The 21,333-nt window shown below is 42.1% G+C and overlaps 2 protein-coding genes and 1 pseudogene across 2 annotated transcripts in view; 1 reads left to right on the top strand and 2 right to left on the bottom strand.

Moving 5' to 3' along the window:
* Tsl (membrane-attack complex domain containing protein torso-like) overlaps positions 1–21,333 on the top strand; it is a 192,467-nt gene that overhangs the window by 77,165 nt on the left and 93,969 nt on the right. The gene's annotated exons all lie outside the window — the stretch shown is intronic.
* Positions 6,944–16,813, bottom strand: LOC139113927 (A disintegrin and metalloproteinase with thrombospondin motifs 7-like; annotated as a pseudogene).
* Positions 16,927–18,554, bottom strand: LOC139113928 (A disintegrin and metalloproteinase with thrombospondin motifs 12-like; the record flags this gene model as incomplete). Its single annotated transcript, XM_070675384.1, has 3 exons — positions 16,927–17,558; positions 17,630–17,953; positions 18,189–18,554. Coding segments are annotated over 3 exons (795 nt in total), but the record flags the coding sequence as incomplete, so codon positions are not given.

The raw sequence follows: 21,333 nt of genomic DNA, 5'->3' as shown, positions 1-21,333 counted from the left end.
AACGGCAAGCCGACGCGATATCGAAGAGACATTGCGGAACCAGCGGTCAGTAGTTGTTAGTTATCTCGTCAAATATTTCACTCCCTCCCTTATCTCTCGCTCTCCTAAAAGTAATTTTGAACGGCGCGTTTTGTCGGGCGTACTCCGCCATTTATTACTTTAACGTTTCACTTTAACGCGAGACGATACAGCTCCCAGTCTGTGCCGCGGACATTTATTATGTACCGTAACGTGAGAGGATTTCGCATAGTTACGAGCGAGTGACAAATAATGGCACGTAGTTTGTGGAAGCTCATTTCCGCTTTAACAGACAACTGGGAGTCGGCGTGGGCGGAGCAGTTGGCTAAAAGGCAGATACAGCTAACGAAAAATAATTCATACGCCGCGAGGCGCGACACCGCGGTGTCTTCGGGAACGCACAGCGTGCACCGTTACATTGAAATTGGATTAATCGCCGATCGGAGATTCCTCGACTTCCACAACAACACAGATTACGAGCAGTACCTCTTAACGGTCATGAATATGGTGTCCGATTTTTATCACGACAGTTCCGTGGGCAATCAAATAGACGTCGTCTTGGTACGCGTGATATACTTAGAAAAAGAGAAGGAAGAGGTAGTGTGTGCTAGAAAATAATGCAGTTAAATAAAAAGTAGAATATATTTGGAAAGGAAAAGAAAGAGAGAGTCTCGTTGCAATAAATATCGTAAATTAAATTAATCGCTCGTAGATAGATTTGCTTATTAGTCCAGCTGCGGAGAATACATTGGCTAGTTTTGCGAAATGGGCAGAAAAGATGAATCCGAAGGACGATATGCATCCGAATCATTACGACATTGCGGTATTGGTTACTAGGTAATTTTTGTAGGTATCGATTTAGCTCCTCACGGGCATTAACGTTGCTGCTCGCGTGTATCCTCAGGTATGATATTTGCTCGGAGGGAACCAATTGCGACCTAATGGGTCTAGCTCATGTCGCTGCAGCCTGCGACTCGGAAAAAGCCGCGTGCATTAATGAAGACAGCGGACTTTTGCTCGGCATCGTGATTGCTCACGAAGTTGGTCACGTGTACTGTGCATTTCGATCTTAATAAAATAAGTACAAACTTGAAGCGTTTTTAGAAAATAGAAAGAAATTTCGGTGTAAAATTAAAAATACTTTTGCAAACGTTTATATAATTCTGATTTTTTTTTTTATTTTACGTAATAATAATTAAATTAATATAATCAAGGACGCAAAATTTTAACGCTTCGTGTTTTATATATAGAAGCTTAAACGAAGCTACTTTGATTGCTTAAAAATGACTGTTTTATAGAATGGGTTGTTCTCACGACGAGCCGGAAACGAGCGGATGTCCTTCGAAGGATTTGGACGATAGCTACTTTATTATGTCCCCTATAGTCTTCTTATACACCATTAGATGGTCGACTTGCAGCAGGAGATTTATAACAGCCTTTCTCGAGTAAAACCAAGTTGCATAAGTAATGACGGTGCCATAAATAATGCCCGTTTTTAATTGCGCAATGATGCGAATAAAGTCGGTCGTTAAAAAAAAAATTAGATTTAGTACCTTGGAATATTTAATTTTTTATTTGTAATTTATTTTAACTTGTTTGAATAAGGAGCGGACTAGGCGATTGTTTAAACGACAATCCAAGAAATCCATCGGAGAAACTGAAATATCCTAACATGTTGCCGGGTGTAATGTACGACGCTGCCTTTCAATGTAACATGCAGTTTCCTGGTTCGAAAGTGTGCCCGCAACCTCAAGTAAAGTTTTGATCAACTTCGTACGCAATCTTACAATTAATTGCAATTTAATACTTTTGATCCGATTATCATCAACCGCCGTTGTTACTTAGCAAAAATTAATATTCTCGTTACTGATCAATAATTTCTTCTATTTTAAACCACTTACGTTTCGTCTATATTTTATCTATGATTTTCTCGTCGAAAATGAAATTGCTTTTATTCATCACCTGCTATATTTATTCAGACAATTCATATTAAATTAGTCCAATCGGAATATTCAATCTTTAAATAAATTATTTAACGAAATTACGTTCGTAACGTTCGCTTTCGTCGATATTGGATTTCAAACTAGTGTTTGCGAGTCGACAGTTTGATATAAAAAAAGAAAAAAAAAAAAAAACAGATCGTATTCGAGTTGCGCTTTTCCTATCTCTTTAAGACTAATCTGATTAGCCCGGGCTTCTCGCAACCGCGTGTTTATTTCAGGCGAGCGGCTGCGAGAACCTGTGGTGCTTGACCAACTCGAGCTGCTATTCCTTGGGGACGCCGAAGGCCGATGGTACGAAGTGCGGTGAGAACAAGGTGCGCAAGGCGGCTTAGGTAGAACCTGTTCTTCCGACAAAATATATTCCCGGCGCGGATTATTTAGCAACCGCTTAGCATCGTTGTTTATGCATCCGCAGATATTACCGGCGTAAATAATATGTCGCTGCGAGGTGACATCAATTATGAAACGAACGCGAACGTAAATGGCTTTCGACACGATCGAAAGCCATTTACGGTGCGCGACCCGCGCCCCGGAACGCCGCCGGAAACGTAGCGGAATAAAAGAGCGTTCCTCCGCGAGCAGGAGAGATTTATTAAACGACGCGCCTTCCTCGCGCGTCGCGCTTCCTCGGGACGATGTAGATTTCGTCGCCTTCGGCGCGCTCGCTAGAGCGCCGGGCGTAGATTTAATCGCGCCGGGGAAATAAATTGAAGTGTCAGGGAAACTTCTCGCGACCACCCGCCCTGGAAATTGGTATTTGCGCGAGCCGCGAAGGTGAAAAGTAACCCCGCGAGACGTATCGCGTTTTTCTCACCCGCGGAACAAAGATGATAATAAAGGGCATTGTGTACGTTTGCGCGCGAATCTAGTGGTGCATTCACAAGAAGTGCGTGGACATGGGCGCTCGACCGGCTTCGGTGCACGGCGGATGGGGCGACTGGAGCCCGATTGGTCCTTGCAGCAGGACCTGCGGCGGTGGCCTTAAGTACTCCGAGAGAGAATGCGACCGGCCGGTGCCGGCGAACGGCGGCCGATACTGCATCGGCGAGAGAAGAAGGTTTTTCACTTGCAACACTACGGTAAATCGCGTCTATCCTCACTGCTCTTCTCGCGTACCGCGCGCTGCGCGTTTCAGTAATCGACGGCCTTCGCCGCGTCGCGACGCTCGACGTTAATAGCGCGCGACTTCTTACGGCGACTTTGACGATTTTCTGCAAACTGCTAACCGAATTGCACTCTCTGAGCCGCATACCGGCGGTGATCGTGTCTTCGTCTTATTTTCGTTACGGCGAGGTAGCCAACGACATTGCGTCGTCATGCTCAAGAGATTTTTATGTTTTCTAGTAGGTACCGCGTTACCATTTTATATCGCCACATAGTGACGCGAGCGGTACAACACGCTGTAACAAATTCAGTTTGAGAGCGAGACGCAATGAGAGAAAGAGAGAGAGGCTCTATCATTGCCGCGAGCATCTCCGTGACGGAGCTCGGCGAAACGTTTTAATTCTTTTTAGTCGGACGATTCTCTGCGCTGTCGCAATTTTCCCGTATACCATTCCGCACGGAATTCCGTCACACATTCACCGTAACGTTCCCCATTAAATTGCGCAGCCCTGCGACCCAACGAAACCACCGTACCGTGCGGTACAATGCTCGGAACATGACAACGAAGAGATCCTGACGGACGGGCTTCATCAATGGAAGCCATACATGGACTCGAAATTAGAACCTTGCGCGCTCTACTGCATCAACGAGAAGCAAACCTTCGTGAAGATCTCGCCGTCGGCGAACGATTCGACACCCTGCAAGGCTGGGACCAACTACATGTGCATATCCGGAACGTGCAGGGTGTGGAATTGTAACTTTTTGAGATAGACCCGCGCCTTACTGAGACAGACAGACCCCCACTTACATTATGCAATTACCGCGTTCGAAATAAGTAATAACAAAACTCGTACGTTTTTAACCATTTTTTTTTAATTTTTATTTTTTTGAATTTTAACTTACTTTGTTAGTTGCAGAATTCTTATAGGTATACACGCGCTCGTAATTATTTTGTTCGTAGCTCGCGTTAGCTAACGAGAAATTAATTAATGACCAATTCGCTGGAATTACCCGTGGTATAACTCAAATAATTAACGACTTGGCATAAAAGAGACGGGCAACAATAAAATGTACCGTTGCACTAACATATTTTATTAAAAGGAAAATATTCTACCTCTTTTTTTTAACACGTGCACGCGACGTTTTATAATTCTCCCCGTACCGAGTGCTGTAATTAATGTTTCTCGCATTGTAGAAAGTTGGATGCGATTGGGTGATAGATTCGGACGCAATCGAGGACAAATGCGGCGTGTGTAAAGGGGATGGGACGAAGTGCAGGCAGGTGCAGGGCGAGTTTACCGAAACGGTGTCGCGAGCCGGTAAAAATTCAGCGGATGACGCTCGCAGCTTGTCAAATGAAATCGCGTAGTTCCTTCTCGTGATACATCGTTCCTCTCTTTTCACAGAATATGTGAAGATCGTGACGATTCCGCGAGGTGCGCGAAGCGTGCAGGTTACCGAGAGGAAACCCAGCGAGAATATGCTGGCCGTGAAACTCGAAAAAGATAAAACATACTGCATCAATGGAGACAAGTAAGCTTTTGCAAACTTTCCTGCGCTACTCGCTTCTTTTCTCTTCTCTTTTTCTGCCCTTAATTTATAACGCCCATAGCGCACATAAACGTCCCGAGAAAATTGATACGCGCAGATGCTTTTCGTAACCATGATAAAGCGCATAACGTATTTTTACGGTACACTTTTACGACGTTGTCGTTCGCGTAGTCGCGAGTTTAAGAGCGGAGATTACGAGTGCGCTGGAACGATGATTATCTACATGCATCCGGAGCCGGACAAGGAAATAGTGGAAATGAAAGGCCCGATATCTGAAGATATTGAAATACAAGTAAACCTAGTTTATTTACTAATTCTTATCGCGATGATATCATGCGTATCGGTTTTGCGCTATAGGTACATACATATATAACAAAAATCTTATCTACTATGAGTGTCTCCTCCTGTTTGCCATCTCTAATTTTTATAAAATTATATTTACTTATTGCAAATTTATCTTTTCACATACTTAAAAATAATTTACTTTTTAGTTGCTATAAATAATAATCCATGATGTAATATGTGAATATAATTACAATTTTTTTTTTTTTTAAATTTAATCTATTACAAATGCTAAAAACTTAAAGTAATTTTTGTCGACGGGACATTTTAGTACGCTTTCTTCAATCCCCAAAACAATCCCGGAATAGATTACACGTACTACGTCAAATCGACGAATACGGCGTATACGCCCAAGTATATGTGGGACTTTATCGAATGGTCAGAATGCAACGCCAAGTGCGACGGTGGCACGATGGTAATTTATGTGACAACGTTACACGTGCACGCGGGTGCCTAATGCAACCGCGAATGCGACCGCTTTTATGCGAAGGACGTGTCATCGATTTGCGTAGATATCCGAGGCGTCCTGCATCGAGGAACAGAGCGGGCGAGTGACGCCTAACTTCTGTGACGGTATACCGCGCCCGGAAGCAAAGAGCCGCATCTGCAATCAGGCCCCTTGTCCCGCGAAGTAAGCCATAGACTCTAGATAATATTTCCCGCGTGAATATAGACAATGCGCGGTAAATATAATTGCACGTAATAAGATAATTCGCATCGGTACAGCAGCATTTTGAAATAGATTTTTAATCAAATAACGCCTGCATTTAATGAAGAAACCGATAGATACGCAATTCTTACGGCATAGTATAATACGTGAGATTTTTTTTTAATAAAAAAAAGAAAAGGCAAATATAACTTGTCACCGTTTCTTGCTTAATAACAAGAGTTTAAATAATACCTACGACGTACGTAAGATAAAAATCTCCGAACGCTATTGGCTTCCGCTCCATCGATCTCAGTTTCTCTTTTAACGATGACGTAGCTCCACGCACTTATGCCTGCATACGTTCGCCGATAAATAAGATGTTAACTCAGCGTCGCATAAACATCGATCTAGCGTTTTGCGCGCGCATTAACGTTCGCTAGACGAACGAATCTGACGTAAAGTAAAATAAATCCATGTCCGTCGTCGGTCTGCGCGTGTAGATGGAGAGTGAGTCAATGGAGTAAATGCAGCGCCTGCGACGGGAAGAAGGGTGTGAGACGCCGCAAGGTTCAATGCGTGAGGCCAGGTGCCAGACCCGGGGAGGACGACGTGCAGGCGAATCTGGACGCGTGTAAGGGCCATGTGCCGAGACAGAGAGAAACTTGTATAGGTACAATCGCGGTATTTTTTCCAAATTTCAAATCTCGAAATAATTAAGAGGAAATTTATTCGCGGCGTAACGCATTCGTGCTAGGTACAAGACCATGTAGAACGTGTCCTAAAAAAACTCGACGGTCCGATCGAGAGTCCACGAACGTGAAAAAGAGAGGAGCGGTCTTGTCGTCGGACGATCAGCGGAGAATGATCGACAGGTTCGTCGATCTTGGTTTAGTTCATTATTTGGAGAGGTCTCGCGGCGGGCTGCTACGCGATACCGACAACCTCGAAGAGACGAGCGCCACCCGTGACTTCCGACAGGCTCTCCACGACTGGGCGATGACAAACGAGAACAAGCGTAAGCGCACCTGCGACGCGGAGGACGGATTCACAACGCCGAAGCCGGGATCCATCATCAAGGATTCGATACCTATCGAGAATGTCGTACTGAAGCAGGCACCGTACATGGACGAGTCTCTTCAGTCTAATCTGTCGGACAAGGCGTTCCAGGAAGTCGGCGATCTTGTCGGTGGTGGCATCGATACGAGTCAGGAGAAAATATACAAGGGTGCACAGGCGGTTCAGCTTATCGAGCAGTTAGCTCATCATAATCTGACAGCGAGACCGCGCGCTATTTCTATTAGCCAGAACGACGCTCTCAATCCATCTCAATTTATCGATACCGCGGAAAAAAAGCGTTGAGCAAAAAGCAAATAAATAAAAAATTAAATGCCGCGATAAATACACGCTAGCTTCGTAGTTGTATTTAAGTTCCAGAAATATATGAGTATTAGATGTAGATCGAAAAGCTGGTATTACATACTGTTACAAGACTCGCTCTTTGCTGATTCATGTCGCGCGTGATTGATTAGCTTGACGGGATGAAGGCCGTCAAGTCAAATAAAACGTATAGGTAATACGAAAAGTGCCGCGTGGCGAACAGAAAATATCGTCCATCGATATATATGACGCTTGTTCGCGATGACTCGGTAGACAGACGAGCAGACGTATTGCGAAACTTGCTAGAACGAGTACTAATGATTAATGACTCGCGTGTTTTTTTTTTTCATTTTTTTTTTCATCAATTGATCTTTATTGGTACAAGAAAATGTCGCGCGCCAGGCATTTCCCTACGATACCCCCAGGACACGGACCATTAAGGGGGGCAAACGTCTGCAATCTTGGATCATTACAAAGTATCGCTCCCGCAATAAATAACACGCGAACGGCGAATCTGAAAGATCAATGCTCAACGGCGAGACTCGTTAGCGGGTCGCGGGAAATCATCCTCCTCGCGTTGTCGAAGCGTAATTTATATCGGCCCGTCGTCCTCGCCGCGTCGGCCGCCGCATATTGAGAGATTATCTTCGGGTACCGGCAGATCTATCGCCGCATTATCGTCAATTACGGCCATGTTTCCCGGACTTGAACAACGTCGCGAGATTAATCGGTCGATAGATCTCGCGACTCCGCGACTCGCAGCGGCCGACGTGGACCGGAGCTTTCTGCTGTTCGATCGTTAAAATTCGTATGCGCCTGTATAAAAGCGCACGCCGCGGGTATAATTCGGTCGTACAACGTAACGATTGTTTTTATCGCTTCGCGCATCGGTGATCTGCACGAGCGGCGCGTTACGTGCTCGCGAGCGGCCGCACCGACGTTCTATTCAACGACTCGTAAAAGTCCCCTTGATGGATCGCATAACCATCGCTCGAATCGACGCGGATTCGTCTTCCAGATGCGCGCTGTCTTCACTCGTTTGCCCTGCGGATGCCGCTCCCAAAGAGCATACACTTCGCGTGAGAGTAATCGACGTATTCACTATGTATGATGTGTCCTCGTACGGTAATAAATTCTTTTCTCTTTCATTCGCGCCGAGGGAACGCTCGAATTTCCTCCCACGATCATTTGGCCCCATCGATCTATTTCATCGCGCGCTGCATGCACGTCGTCCGCGAAAAATCGAGACCTCAGGAGACGCGCGCGCTTCTTCCTGTAGCCTTTGTATATATCTGAGAGCATCCGTACCAACCAGCGTGAATTCTGTGCTATTCTCCGGCGGCCGAGGCACGAAATCCTTCGGAAAATTCGTAACGACGTTCTTTTCATCGCGCTCGAGAATAATCGTGAGCGTTAAGTTCCGAATGTTCGCTTTGTCGATCACTATCTCACCCTTCTTAATCTTATTCGCATTTATCTTCTCCCCATCGTTCGGCGCGCCCCTTGATCTTTTGTCCGCCCGAGAACGATTCCGTCGAGTCTTAGTCGAATTTCGAATCGCGCCCGCTGAAATTAAGCTCGTTGTCTCACTCGGAAGCGCATTAACGTACCCGTTGTCGACCAAACAAGAACGATCGGACGGATCTCCAGTCTGTCCTGCCCGCGTGGAGAAATCACCCGGATGTCGGTCTTCTACGACGGCGCCGCTTAAAGCCGTCTTAACGGGCACTCGAGCAGCTCTAATGAAGTCGTTTTGTCGCGTTAGCGTGCTCGAGCGAGCGGAGGAGAGCTCGCGTTTGTCGTCGGCGGCACCTCTGTCTTCCCGTCTTCGTCGGCCGGCTTCGCAAGGCGCCGACTCCCTTGGCTTCGGTCCTTGGCAATAGCTGTCCTCGAGCACGTCGAGATCCTGCTCACCACGGCCGACGGGTCGTGCACATTTGACAGCGCGCCTTCTCTCGCAGCCCGGCGTGCACGGTGCGCAGCCTTGCCATTCGCCGATGATCCACCTGAAATCGCACACGATAAGAGCGAGGCTTTTAATTAGCTGGCGACAGTGGGCCGATTATCGCGCGGTGTCATGTCCGTTAGTTCCTCAAGATAAAGATGACAATTCTGTCTAACGCGTGTACGTTATATACATGCCGAAATACAATAACGACGCGAGGGCAATGCGCGGGTAAATGTCATCGCTCAGAAAAGCAACGTAGCTTTATAAAATATTTTTAATTAGAAAATTGTGAAAATTATAAACTTGCCGCGGTATACAAGGAGCCTGATTGCACGGTCTGACTTTCGCGTCTGGTTTATTGACGTTTCTGCAGAATTTATCGTCCACTAGTCCACCGATTTTCTCGATGCAGCGGGGTTTCGATATCTGTTCTCCCGGGCCGCAACCTGCCGTGCATTTCTCCCAGTCGATGAAATCCCAAGAGAACTCGGGTTTGCGCGGCGTACGTTGCTTCAATCCTAATGAGTATTTCAATGTGACGTTCTCCTTTGGTGAGACCTGTCAGATTAATTAACTGTCAAAGGGAAGTACTGCGAAAAGATAAAATTAAATTTCTTTTCAACGTAATTTCTAAAGTAACTCGGCAGTTACTACAATATAAAAGCTCGAAAAATATGCGCTGCGCTTAAAATGTATCTTTAGAAATAAAAATTTAATCTCTAGCCGTCTCGCGAAACGTTGCAAACTTTATTCGCGTCGCATCGGCAAGAGTTAGAAATTACACCGGGAAAAAGAAATAGAAATAAGTGTGGGAAAAAGAAATAAAAAGAAAAAGTCGTTTTGCGAACTCGCTTACTTTGGAGATTATCGCTGCTGATTACTAACTGCGATTTTAAATACAACTGAAATGATAGGAGCGTTCTTTCTTTTTTCTTTTTTTTTTTTTCTTGCGCGTTTTTTGCCAATAGCATATACGCAAGTTCGAACACCTTGTTCAAGATACGTTATCGATTTACCGGCAGTGGCGACTAATTAGCAGAGTGCGTTCATTATGTTTACCAATATAATCAAGTCCTCAGTGACGGGTCCCGGTATATTCAAAGCTTCCTGCCTCGGTCTTATCATTCCCAGCCACGCCTGGGAGCCCGGCACGTCGAACATTCCTAGACGGTTACTGAAATAATTACATCGCGTGGTTAATTACGGAATGAGACCTGTACCTTTATTTGCGTGATGCGTCACGAACGTAACAAGATTGATGACGCGCAGTTTGAAGAAAGGTACTGGGTTAGAAACGTTCGGACAATAAATACAACCGGTACTGGTCTCTCAGATTATCACGTAGATGCCGCGTTACAAAAATGAAATGGAATTTCATTTACCCATCGATCAACGCGGTTCTCGTGCCTCTAGCCCGTACCACGATTCTGGATTTGGTTGGCTCCGTTTCCTCAACGCGAATATTTCTGGCACCGGCCGGTACATCTGTTATTTTCTTGAGTCCTTAAACGTGAAAAATTTTCTCGGGAGGTTATTGCAAAAAGCTCTCACGCGCAATATTATTCGTCGAAATTCCAATTTCTGCGTAACATCGTATTGTTGCGCAATGCGGATTTATTTGGCTGTCGCAAGCTGCTTTTTTCTCTTTCTCTCATTCTTCCCTTCTTTCTTTTGCGCACATACACACATTCTCAGTACGCCGCTCGAGATTCCTCTTAAAGAGCAAGATTGAACGCGCGCTTTACACTTCTGCTCTGGTGGAATTTTAATTCACGGAAGTTCTCGTTTGCGTACTTTCCATTCACCGCTGCTGTGCCGACGACATTCATCGACATTTTTGTCAAGTCGTAAAATTTCCTCGATGTAAAATAGTAAGCGAGAACATTACTGCGAGAAATTTAAAAGAGATTGACAGGAAGAACGAGGCAATAAATATATGGAAAACGACTGTTCAATATTCAGCCATCGGCTTTCAAACGTTGTAAAAGTATTTTTAATAACGCAAAAGTTCACTTTAATATTCGGTAAAGACTTTTGGTTCGGAAATATCGCAGGAACAGCGTGATATTTCGTATTCGAAAAATCATATTACGATTTTTATGTTTAGCGAAATATATTATATGTATATTTTTTTTTCTATTTTAATGTTAATAATATTTTTCTTACGGGCTTGAGCTGCAAACGATACTGTTCCTTGTTTGAGAGTGCACGAGGTGCTGTCGCCTCGGCAAACACCGCAAACGTCTTCCACGGCAGCGGATGCCATATGTAGGTCGCAAGGTATCTCCATACACACACCCCCGACGCAAATATCTCGGATACCCCTGTAACACGTGGTACCGTCCACCACTTTCGGTCTCAACGAGGTCACCAGATTAGTTTCGCTCATGCAGTAAAGCGCGCAAGGGTTTTCGGACGCCTTCAAGCCTAGAAAAGATAAGTCACGAAGTCGACGCCGGAGATCGCTTATCGCTTATTACCTTCGGGCAGATTGTACGCTACCCAGCGATGCACCTTTCCATCTTCTGGAAATATCCAGTCGTTGAATTCGGCGCACTGCACGTCGCGAAACGACGGCGCGCCGATTTCGCAGGGCTGTAAAAAAAACTTTTACTTATTACACGGAGCACGATGATTCTCCATCTCCGACGGCTTAACATTAACACGGCGCGTTTCACGCTTTTCATTTTCCTCTGCCTTAACTTTACTGATATCAGCGCCAGCTCCGTGATATATTTTTTTTTTTCTTTAGTCTTCTTTAGTTCACGTCGCGTAAGTCTTTATAAAAAAAGAAAGTATCTGCCATTTCCACGTCAATCTCGCGGAAAATGTTGATCGTCGCGTAAATCGGATGTTTACTCAAGCCTGCGTGAGTTCGCGTTGGCGCTTACTGCTAAGTTGTTTGCGAGGGCTCTCAAAACTCACATCCGTGGCGCAGATTTTGTAGCGTTTCCTGTCACCTACGCAGAAAGAACCGCCTTTAGACGGAGGCGGCTGGTTGCATTTTCTCGTGGCGTACGCGACTCCGGAGCCGCACGTTCGCGAACACCTGCTCCAGGACGACCAGGCGCCCCATCCGCCATTCGCGATTCCAGGTCGTTCGCCTACCATTAGGCACTTCATTTGGTAACACCACTGTAACATTCGTTAATTCCGAACGTCGCGACACTCGGGCTGACTTACATCACGGAGAATGAGAAGGCACGGAGGATGTCTCGAGGGGAAAGTGCATTATGAACGAAACTAAATAATGCACCACGTCTTTTAGAAGCGCGACGTGGAAATTTATTATGTCCTGCAAGAAGGTATTCTTACACTTCGAGAGACCTTAGTCTTGTTTCATTAGAATCGCTAATGCTATTTCACGACGCGAATAATTATCGAGTCCCTTTATGACTTCTGCAATTTTAAGCGTACTTAAAGCCGTTTAAATATCTGACAGATGGAATAATATTTCCGCCTTTCACTTCGCCGTCGCGTAACTATTTTAGAAACGACCATTACGCATCTATTATTTTTTATTTAATAACGCCTTTCTTTTTATTTCGCCGTTATCTCGCCGGGTAAGTACTAATTATTCTTAATAATACGTTCTATTTTTACGTAGTTGCATAATGTATTCATGTATTCAAAGTAACACAAAATTTTGCGCACTTTTTCATTCCTTCAATTTTGCGGCTCGTCATTAAAAAAAAAAAAAAATCTCAGGAATATCTCGCTGTTTTGCGGGCACGGCTGCTTGAATTTGGCTATCTCGCTTTTCCATTTAGAATGTCCGCATTAAAGTATACGCTCGATTCCACGATAACACGCAAATGCATCGAATCTGCCCTCGACCGGCGACGAGATAATTGCTCTTCGTTTCACGAACTGCAATTGCGCATCTATTTGTCTATTTCATTCCACCGATGATTGCATCGGCTGTTGTGAAGTGGCATGACAAACAAACTGAATTTTTACGCACGTAGGCAGATCAATCTATTTTCGTAGTCGATGTTATCATTCCGATTTCAATTTTTTAAACTTCGCAATCCCTGGTACATCGTCCAATTTTACTCACTAAATTTCATCGGTCGAAAATTTGTTTTTCTTTTTACATCGAGTTATTTAAATGAAATATCAAGCGATTCTCCTTGCCTATAAATATCAGAGCGAACCATATTCGAAGCGTGCTTTAAAGGGAACGCGACCTTGGTATCATTTACATCTCTCTAAAATATTTTACTATCTTGCTATTTTTAAAGAGAAAGGTATTTGTACGTTTAAAAGCTCGTTCATATTCGCACGTAAGATTGAATAGAGAGGCTTCTTCAATTCTGACATCTGCTCGATTTATCGCGCGCTCGTATCGACCATTCGACTTTATACAAAGCTTACTCGAGTAAGTAGAGATTACCGCCGTTCGGATTTACGGGCTGCAGCGACTGTATCCGACAACCCGAAGCGGTAGTCGGCCAGTCGGCCGGAGCGCTAATGACTCTCGTCTACGCGCTTCAACGCTTTGGCACGCCCGGTTATTAACATTGTCACCCAAATCTGATATTTCGTTGATGCGTGATATTTGAACACCGATCGTCTCCTGGCCATTACGGGTCTCACGTGCACCTACATTCTATCACGTTTTGCCGAAACCCTTTTTGCAGCATCACGTAGCCGCGCATGCATGACCAGCCGCAAAAAAACAGTTCAGCCGACTTGCCTCGTTTCGATTTCCGAAATATCCGTGACTCGACTTGAAACAAGTTTCACCCGACAAGATACGCGAATTTTTATGCGGGATGTATACATATATATATATATATATATATATGTGTGTGTGTTTGCTCGATTTTTCCGTATATAGTTTCTTTTATATATCGAATTCGCTGGGCAAATTCGAAACCGACCTTATACATTTTCTGAAACTACGAGCTCCTTGGAGTATATTCAAGTGAATTGTTCTATTCTTGAAACAGATTTCGCATTGACTACTGTCTTGCCTTGTAACATTTTTAATTTTTTATCAATTCTGAGATAAATCATTTTAAAAAGGTTTTGAAGTATGTATTGCGTTCTAGATAAAATTTTACTTAATAAAGAATTAAGGGGGAAATAAAAAAAAGAAAAAAAAAACGTTTGTATAAAAGTCGCGATCTTGTGCAAACCTACAAACGTATTATTACGAGAGAATTTACAATATATTTGTGGGATGTTGGCTTAACGTACTCTGTAAGAATGCGTCTGCGAATACCTGTCCGCGATCTTTAACATTGCCGTGCTTTGTTGCCGTAAGGGCCAATGAAACCTAACTGAAGCCTGAAACTGGTTTTAATTCTGAAAGGGCGCGTGACTCACGGTTGATGGCGAATCCAGATAGCTTTTTTAGCTTTCTGCTATATACTCTCGTCGTATCTCTTTCACGAGATACTTAAACTGTTCCGACATAATGGGCTCTCAGTGAAAGGTCTTCGAGGACCTTGATTAATTGATCAATATGTAATTTTTCTCCGAATCTGCACACTGATACGCTTTTAAGGCTCTCGAAGGTGAATATTTATTCGTTAGTTATATCCGCGAACGAATATCTCGATGAACAATACATTGAAGTAAGTTAATGGACACTAATTACCTTTGAAATAATTAAATTCGAAAACATTTTTCTACATCAAAATTGCTAAGTTAAAAAAAAAAGATCAAAAAAAAATTTCGATTAATTTCACAGTGTATATATTATATAAAAAAATTAATGAATAGATTAATTAAAGAGTTATTTAAGAAGAAAGGAATATTATGAAATTTCTTAAAGCAATTTCCATCATAAAAAAAAAATAGCTCCGAAATTAAAGAATCGTTACTTTTATAAATCGTTCTATTACAATTCCCGTGATCTGTGGGTCTTAGATCATCCTTCGTGCCTTATTTTACGCTCTTTATTCGTAAGCGGTAATTTACTCTCTTTTCGCCACACGGGGTGCCCTCCGCGGGTGGTTTCTTGTCAGTCACGCAACCTCTGCCTGGAATGGAGCACTTAAGGGTTTCGCATGTCTGGAAATAAGGCCAAAAGTATCTCGTTTTAGCTTTTTTTTTTCTTTTAATTAAAGCATAAATAAAAATTAACTTTTATTATCTTCGCTTCAGATGTATTATAATATATATAAATCTTAATTTCTATTTTTTATTAGATGTTGTTTTTAACTACTTTTTAAATGCTTATTGCTTATAAACTCATGCTGTTCATGTTTGTAATATGTAAATTCGTGTCTTCGCGCATTAAGCTCGATTCCGTGCATAGGTGATTTGTTAAATCCAAACGGGGATCAGTCATCCCTGGGAAAGTCTCGTTTTACGTGCGTGTCGATCGCGATATCGCGGCTGCTTCTCCGGCCTCTTATCTGACACCGCGCACAGTTGGAGAACGTATTTTCCTAAACGGATAAGGTAGGCCGCAAAGGCATCGGTTTGTAGATGCGAACGGCAGATGGTGCCTGTTTACGGACGATGTGGATTCGCAAACTACCGATATGTTGACGCACGATTTATCAGAGTCGCGTTAACGAACTGGCCGATTGCGCTTTACACTTTCACTGTTGGAAAATAATCGCCGCGACGTCGCTAGCTTACGGCGTCGCTTCTCTAATCTACGCCTAACGTACCACTCCCAAGTCGCACTGCCGAGCGTCTGGTCGATACCGTAAACGGCATTGATCATCGCCGTTATACATCACGCCCGGCAACATTTCCGTAGCAGGGAAATGATGATCTTGGGGCTCATCCTCTAAGCAGAACGCGAGACCTTGTCTGAAATAGACGACAAATCTGTTACTTCATATTTCTGATATTCAAATGGCCAATTGGCATCTTACATGTCGCGATGTGCAAGCTATCACTCATCTATTCCAATAATATACGAATATTTTACGGTAATTAATTTTTTTTAAATTTAAAAATTAAATTCTGACGTAATTAGTTAATAGATTTTTTTGAATACTTTACCAGAATTTTTTATATGTATGTTTAAAATATTTTTTATGGTGCAAAAAAAAGAAAAACAGATTTTAATATTAGTAGTAATTTATGGCGATTGTTAACCGTTTCATACCACGGATCGTCGTCTCGAGTTTCTGGCGACCGAAGCCCGGTTCTTAATTTAATTTGAAATTTACGGCCGTAGATCAGGCACTTTGTATCCTTCCGCGTCTGGAGAACGCGCGGAGTAGATGAGGAAAGCAGCTTTGTTGCCGGCGGACTTTAATAAAGCCGCCAGCGAAAAAGCAACGGGCATTAAGCTTACTCGATGTACGAGCGCAGGTAGCGCCGGGAGCACTCGGACCATTTTTTCGTGATGTACATGTCGCCGGGATGCATAACGGTGGTTACCACGTATCCGTTCCCATGATAAACTATACCGGGGCAGCCGTTCTCCCGCCGCACGTCGTGAGACATACCCAGGCTGGTAATGAGAAAAAGAAAATCGGCTTTTCGGAGTGGAATATTTATTGGGGCACGCGCGTCGCCCCGACTCGCTCTTAAAAGGTATCTCGAGATACACAACGAGAAGCCGCTTCATACATTAAACAACTCTCTCGACCGTGACTTATTTACGACGACACCACGGCATACCATTATTTCCACTCTCGGGCAAAGAAACGGTCTTTAGGAATTTATTTCGAGTTTTTTTTTTCCCCCTTCCCTCTCGGTAACATGATGAGGAAGTAAGAGAGGCAGTCGATGGCTCGAACAATCGTCGAGGTACGGTTATCGGAACGAGAGAAATATCCGTTCTAGAGTATTTCTCCGGTCGAAATAAGAGAAATAAAACTATTGCGCGCGACACAGAGCGTTAATATTGTGAAATTAATTTTGCCGTTTGACGCGATCGTCACTTCGTACGATATCGACGAGATTAATTTACGTATTCTGAAATTATCTACGTTTATCTCGTATTCACGCCACGTGGTCGTCTGAAATTTTTTCCGCACCTAATTACGTCGGAGCGAATTAAATTAATTACAGGCTTACGTGTGGCCTATTTGATGAGCGATGTGATAACCAGTTGACAGACCAGCATCTCTCACAATGACTGCACCTTTCAAAGGATCGCATGTACCCGCGATCGTGGATGTGCCGGTAAAGCCACAGAGGTTCCTCGAGACACAGATATCTAATCTGATAAATTATCGTCAAAAGGATGAGTGCCTGTAATCTCGGGATTAATTTGAATTTCCGGCAGAAATTGCCGGCGCCGCGTACTTGCTAATGAGAATCGCGCAATCATGATGATTTGGATGGGAATCGTCGCCGGGATTCATGGTGTATTGCCACTCTTGAAAGCGCTTTAACGTCGCAGCTGCGTCTCGGTTTATCGATAAATTTATCTGCATTGCATTCGGCACAACATAGCATAAAATCAAACGCGAAATATTAAAAAAAAAAAAAAAAAAAGAATTTTATGGAATTTTAAGTTATAATTCAAAGATTTATATTATGCATATTTTACCTTTTTTTCCTCCACTTCTAATCTTATAATTCTCACTATGGTCAATTGCATGTGTACACCTAGGCTGACGTCGTGAAACAACCCTGTCGCCTGAAAGCAAATTAATCTTTTAAGAATTTAGACTCGGATACGCGAGATTTTTTTAAGACTTGATAACTCGCCATGTTAAAGAGAGTTAAAATGTAATTTTCGACGTCGAACGCTCTATAATAGTCCAATAGAGACTTGTCCAACACGACCAGCAATTCTAGCGTGTACGACCTATTGTTAATCGATCTTGCGGGAACTCTCTGCAGATTCAAAGCTCGCTTGGCAATGATTCTGGTTTCATCGATGACGTTGCAGAGATCCTGCACGCCAGCGGTTTGATACTCATTCGGACTCCTTTTATACACGATATGCGGTTGCTCCATTTCTTTGGCGAAGTCATGTCCGGCGATTGGTTCGATCATGTACCACGCACGCTTCGTTTTGATATATCCAACCTGAAGATTGAGCCAATCCTTTGAAATTCTAAAAATTTGCGATTGACGTATTTTCATCGGAAAAAGAAAAAAAAAAGTTAATAAATCCTATCGAATTCTATCTAAGTCACTCTGATTTTACATTCAAATGTATACGAAAAAGCCAGTCCGATGTTAGAGATGCTAGAACAGATTTAGCGTTACGTAAAGGTACTTATATACGATAAATTGAGTAAAAAAGAAACATTCAACTAACAAGCCCGTAACAAGTAGATAGAGCGCTATCTTCCAATTGATCGCGCACTCGTGCCCGATAGTGACACTGCGTATCTTGCAATCGCTTCAATTGCATTCTGTTCAAAAAATCCTGCGATCCCCGGCGCTTCTCGATTATTGCACCTGGTCCAAGGAGTCGGTGGTTCGGATACAGCTCGATGTGATACTCTTCTTGATCAATACGTAGGCGGTAGTGAACGGCATCGTCGTCTGCCGTCCGATTTCGATAGAAAGAACGTTCGAAGTGATGAGGTATTCGGTGAGATATGAAACTCCCATCCGATCTGACCTTTCTCGGTATTACCACTTCGTGTCCGTCCGGTAAATCAGCGCGCGTATAACGCCCTTAGAAAGAAAAAGAAAGATGCGAAATGCAATTGTTTTATTACCGAAAATTTTATAAGATCAATACTGCTCATTTGTATACACGGGTTTCGTGATTATATGTACACATGCTTAATTGTACTGCTTCCGTTAAACTTTTAGCAGTATTATAATTAACAGTTGAAATTTTCAGTAACGATAAATTAATTCTAAAAATTGAAATGCAATAATAAATACACATTGTTAATGTACGTAAAAGTAAATTTAACGTCTGTTTTGCCATCATCGCGATATTTACATATTTGCATTCGGTAACATTTTATTGGCTTTCACATATATGTAGATCTCTTTATCTATTAACAAATTTAACTCAACAATGCATTATTTGAATATTATACACGAAATTCTGAGTGCGCGTTTCACTCATTGATACATATATACGCGTTTTACTTTATCTCGATGTTACACATACTTCTATTTCGACGAGAAATTTTCGTGGGAATTTAACATGCCAGAAGAACATTTCTAAATAATAATTACACATATGCTCGAATGTACGTCACCGATGATATTTTGTCATTGACCACATCCCATTATTTAACCTTCAACGTTGCATAATGGCATTAATGCTGCTGCATCAGGGAATATCTATTCAAATTTTAGCCTTCTATGCTCGCTTTAGTTAATGCATCACACGCCAACAATAAATAACGACTAATAGTTCCACATAATAGATTTGTAAATCAAGTTAACAAATTAAGATAAAAGCACAAAGACTCGATTTTATGTTTCGAGAAAAAGAAATTTTTTTTTCTTCTTCTTAAAAAAAAAAAAAGAAAAAAAAATCCGATATATAGGCGAAATCGATGGGAGAAGTTAAATGGAACCGAATGGACGGTGATATTATTGAGAACCGCGAATATTTTCATCGAGGGAATATTTCCGGGAATATTTCCGTCTTTTCGGACATCGCTTTGTTGCGAAAATCCAAGAAGGAGCTTTTTCGTGTAGGTGAAAATATTATAGAAGGCAAGGTCTTTCGATATCAGGTATCAATTTCGTCATTGTACGCCACGGGAGAACACGATAAGACAGAAAAGATATAGAATGAGAGAGAAAAGTAAAAAGGGTAGGCAGAGGGAGAAAGAGAGGAATGAAGCCACGGCAAGCACGTACAATGGATCATCATTTCGTGGTATAAGCGCAGCAGTTTTCCCGCTTGGCAGTGCTATATCATAGAAAAATGTCACTCGCACACACAGCACAATTTCTCTTAAAAAAATTACTCGCCCTGTTTCAGGCTATTGAACAAATAATTAATAATCAATTAATTTTTTGTAAAATAATAATTGTGAATTTTTTTGAACTTTTTACGAGAATATTTATTATTTTATAACAATAAATTTTTTTTTTTTTATGTTTGCTTGTTAATACTTAGCGAGAAATTTTTTATTATTTTTATTATGATTCGAAAAAAGAATAAAATGAGCGAGAAGTTAAAAAAATAATTATGCCATCGTGGTACAGCAATTGGAAGGATTTTCTTAAATCGACCTTGTAACGGAAAGAAAGCTTTCGTTTTCGGCGTTCGCGGCTATGACTGCAATGCAGACAAGAACGGGTAGCATAGAAATGTGATGTACAATGGGTCATCTTCTCGTACCGCGACCTAGTACTCTTTTCTCTGCTGCTCGCAAAACCGCGAAAAATAGCTCTCGCGTGCGCGGTGTGCTCGACAAGAGGAAAGCTCTGTTCTGATAGATGGCAATGACTTTCTCGAAATAGGACAGGCTGATAGGATGCGGAAAAGAGATCGACGTATAAATTTGTTTTTTATACGAAATTATGGAAACGGCCAACTGCGTATCTCAACTTATAAAACGTTATACAATCAGATCTAGCATGGTATCGCGCGTGTTATTAATTTCATACTTTACATTTTATTATATTTTATTATGCATTTCTAATATTCGCGGATACATGTACAATCTTTTTCTATAAATTACTTCTGCCGTTTTTTTCATGTCAAAATTTTTATATATTAATTTTTCTTTGAAACGAAAAAAGCGAAATTAAAGCTTAATCAAATGAAGCAACTAATCACACTGTTATATTTTTACTAAAAATCTATGTTACTAACTCTGTAACTTTAATTTTAATTAATTTTATTAAAGTTTCTTTTTTTTTATCTTATTGTCAGACTGATATTGATATAGTAATGAAAATTAAATTAATTTTAAACATTTTTGTAAATAAAAAATAATTATAGTTTGTAGAAAGAGGTGGTCGGAATTAAATAGAAAAGATATGTGTCTACCTCGATAACCGGTGTGAACTTGTTGGCTGTGAAACGTAACGAGCACGAGCAAGCAAATACATGGATAAGACGACAAGCATTTCATCATGGTATACAATATTATCGCGATACGCGTCCGTCTCTGACAGATATTGGAACAGAAACGTCAATTCGGTTGATAAAATTAAGGAGGCTAACTTGTTTGACGTAGGGCGTGTTACATGCACACGCTGTGAAGCGACATATCGATCTCGAAACAAAAGGGTCGACGACCACGTATTGCCTGTCAAACCAACTATTTTCTCGTATATTTTTCTATGCAGTCTGAATGTTGTCGTATTTACACTTTTCGTTGTAAAATTCTTCGATATCTCCAATGGGTTATAACGTCAATATTGTTTCAAAATTTCAGTTTTAATTGTACAATTGTACATTCAAGTACATTCAATATATTATTCTTTATTAAGTGACTATATTACTTTTTTTTATAAAATTATATGCTTAG

The sequence above is a fragment of the Cardiocondyla obscurior genome, linkage group LG03, assembly GCF_019399895.1.
Source record: "Cardiocondyla obscurior isolate alpha-2009 linkage group LG03, Cobs3.1, whole genome shotgun sequence".
NCBI classification, from domain to species: Eukaryota; Metazoa; Arthropoda; class Insecta; order Hymenoptera; family Formicidae; genus Cardiocondyla; species Cardiocondyla obscurior.
The sequence above is the reverse complement of the archived record's forward strand: the minus strand, read 5'-3'. Positions and strand labels throughout refer to the sequence as shown.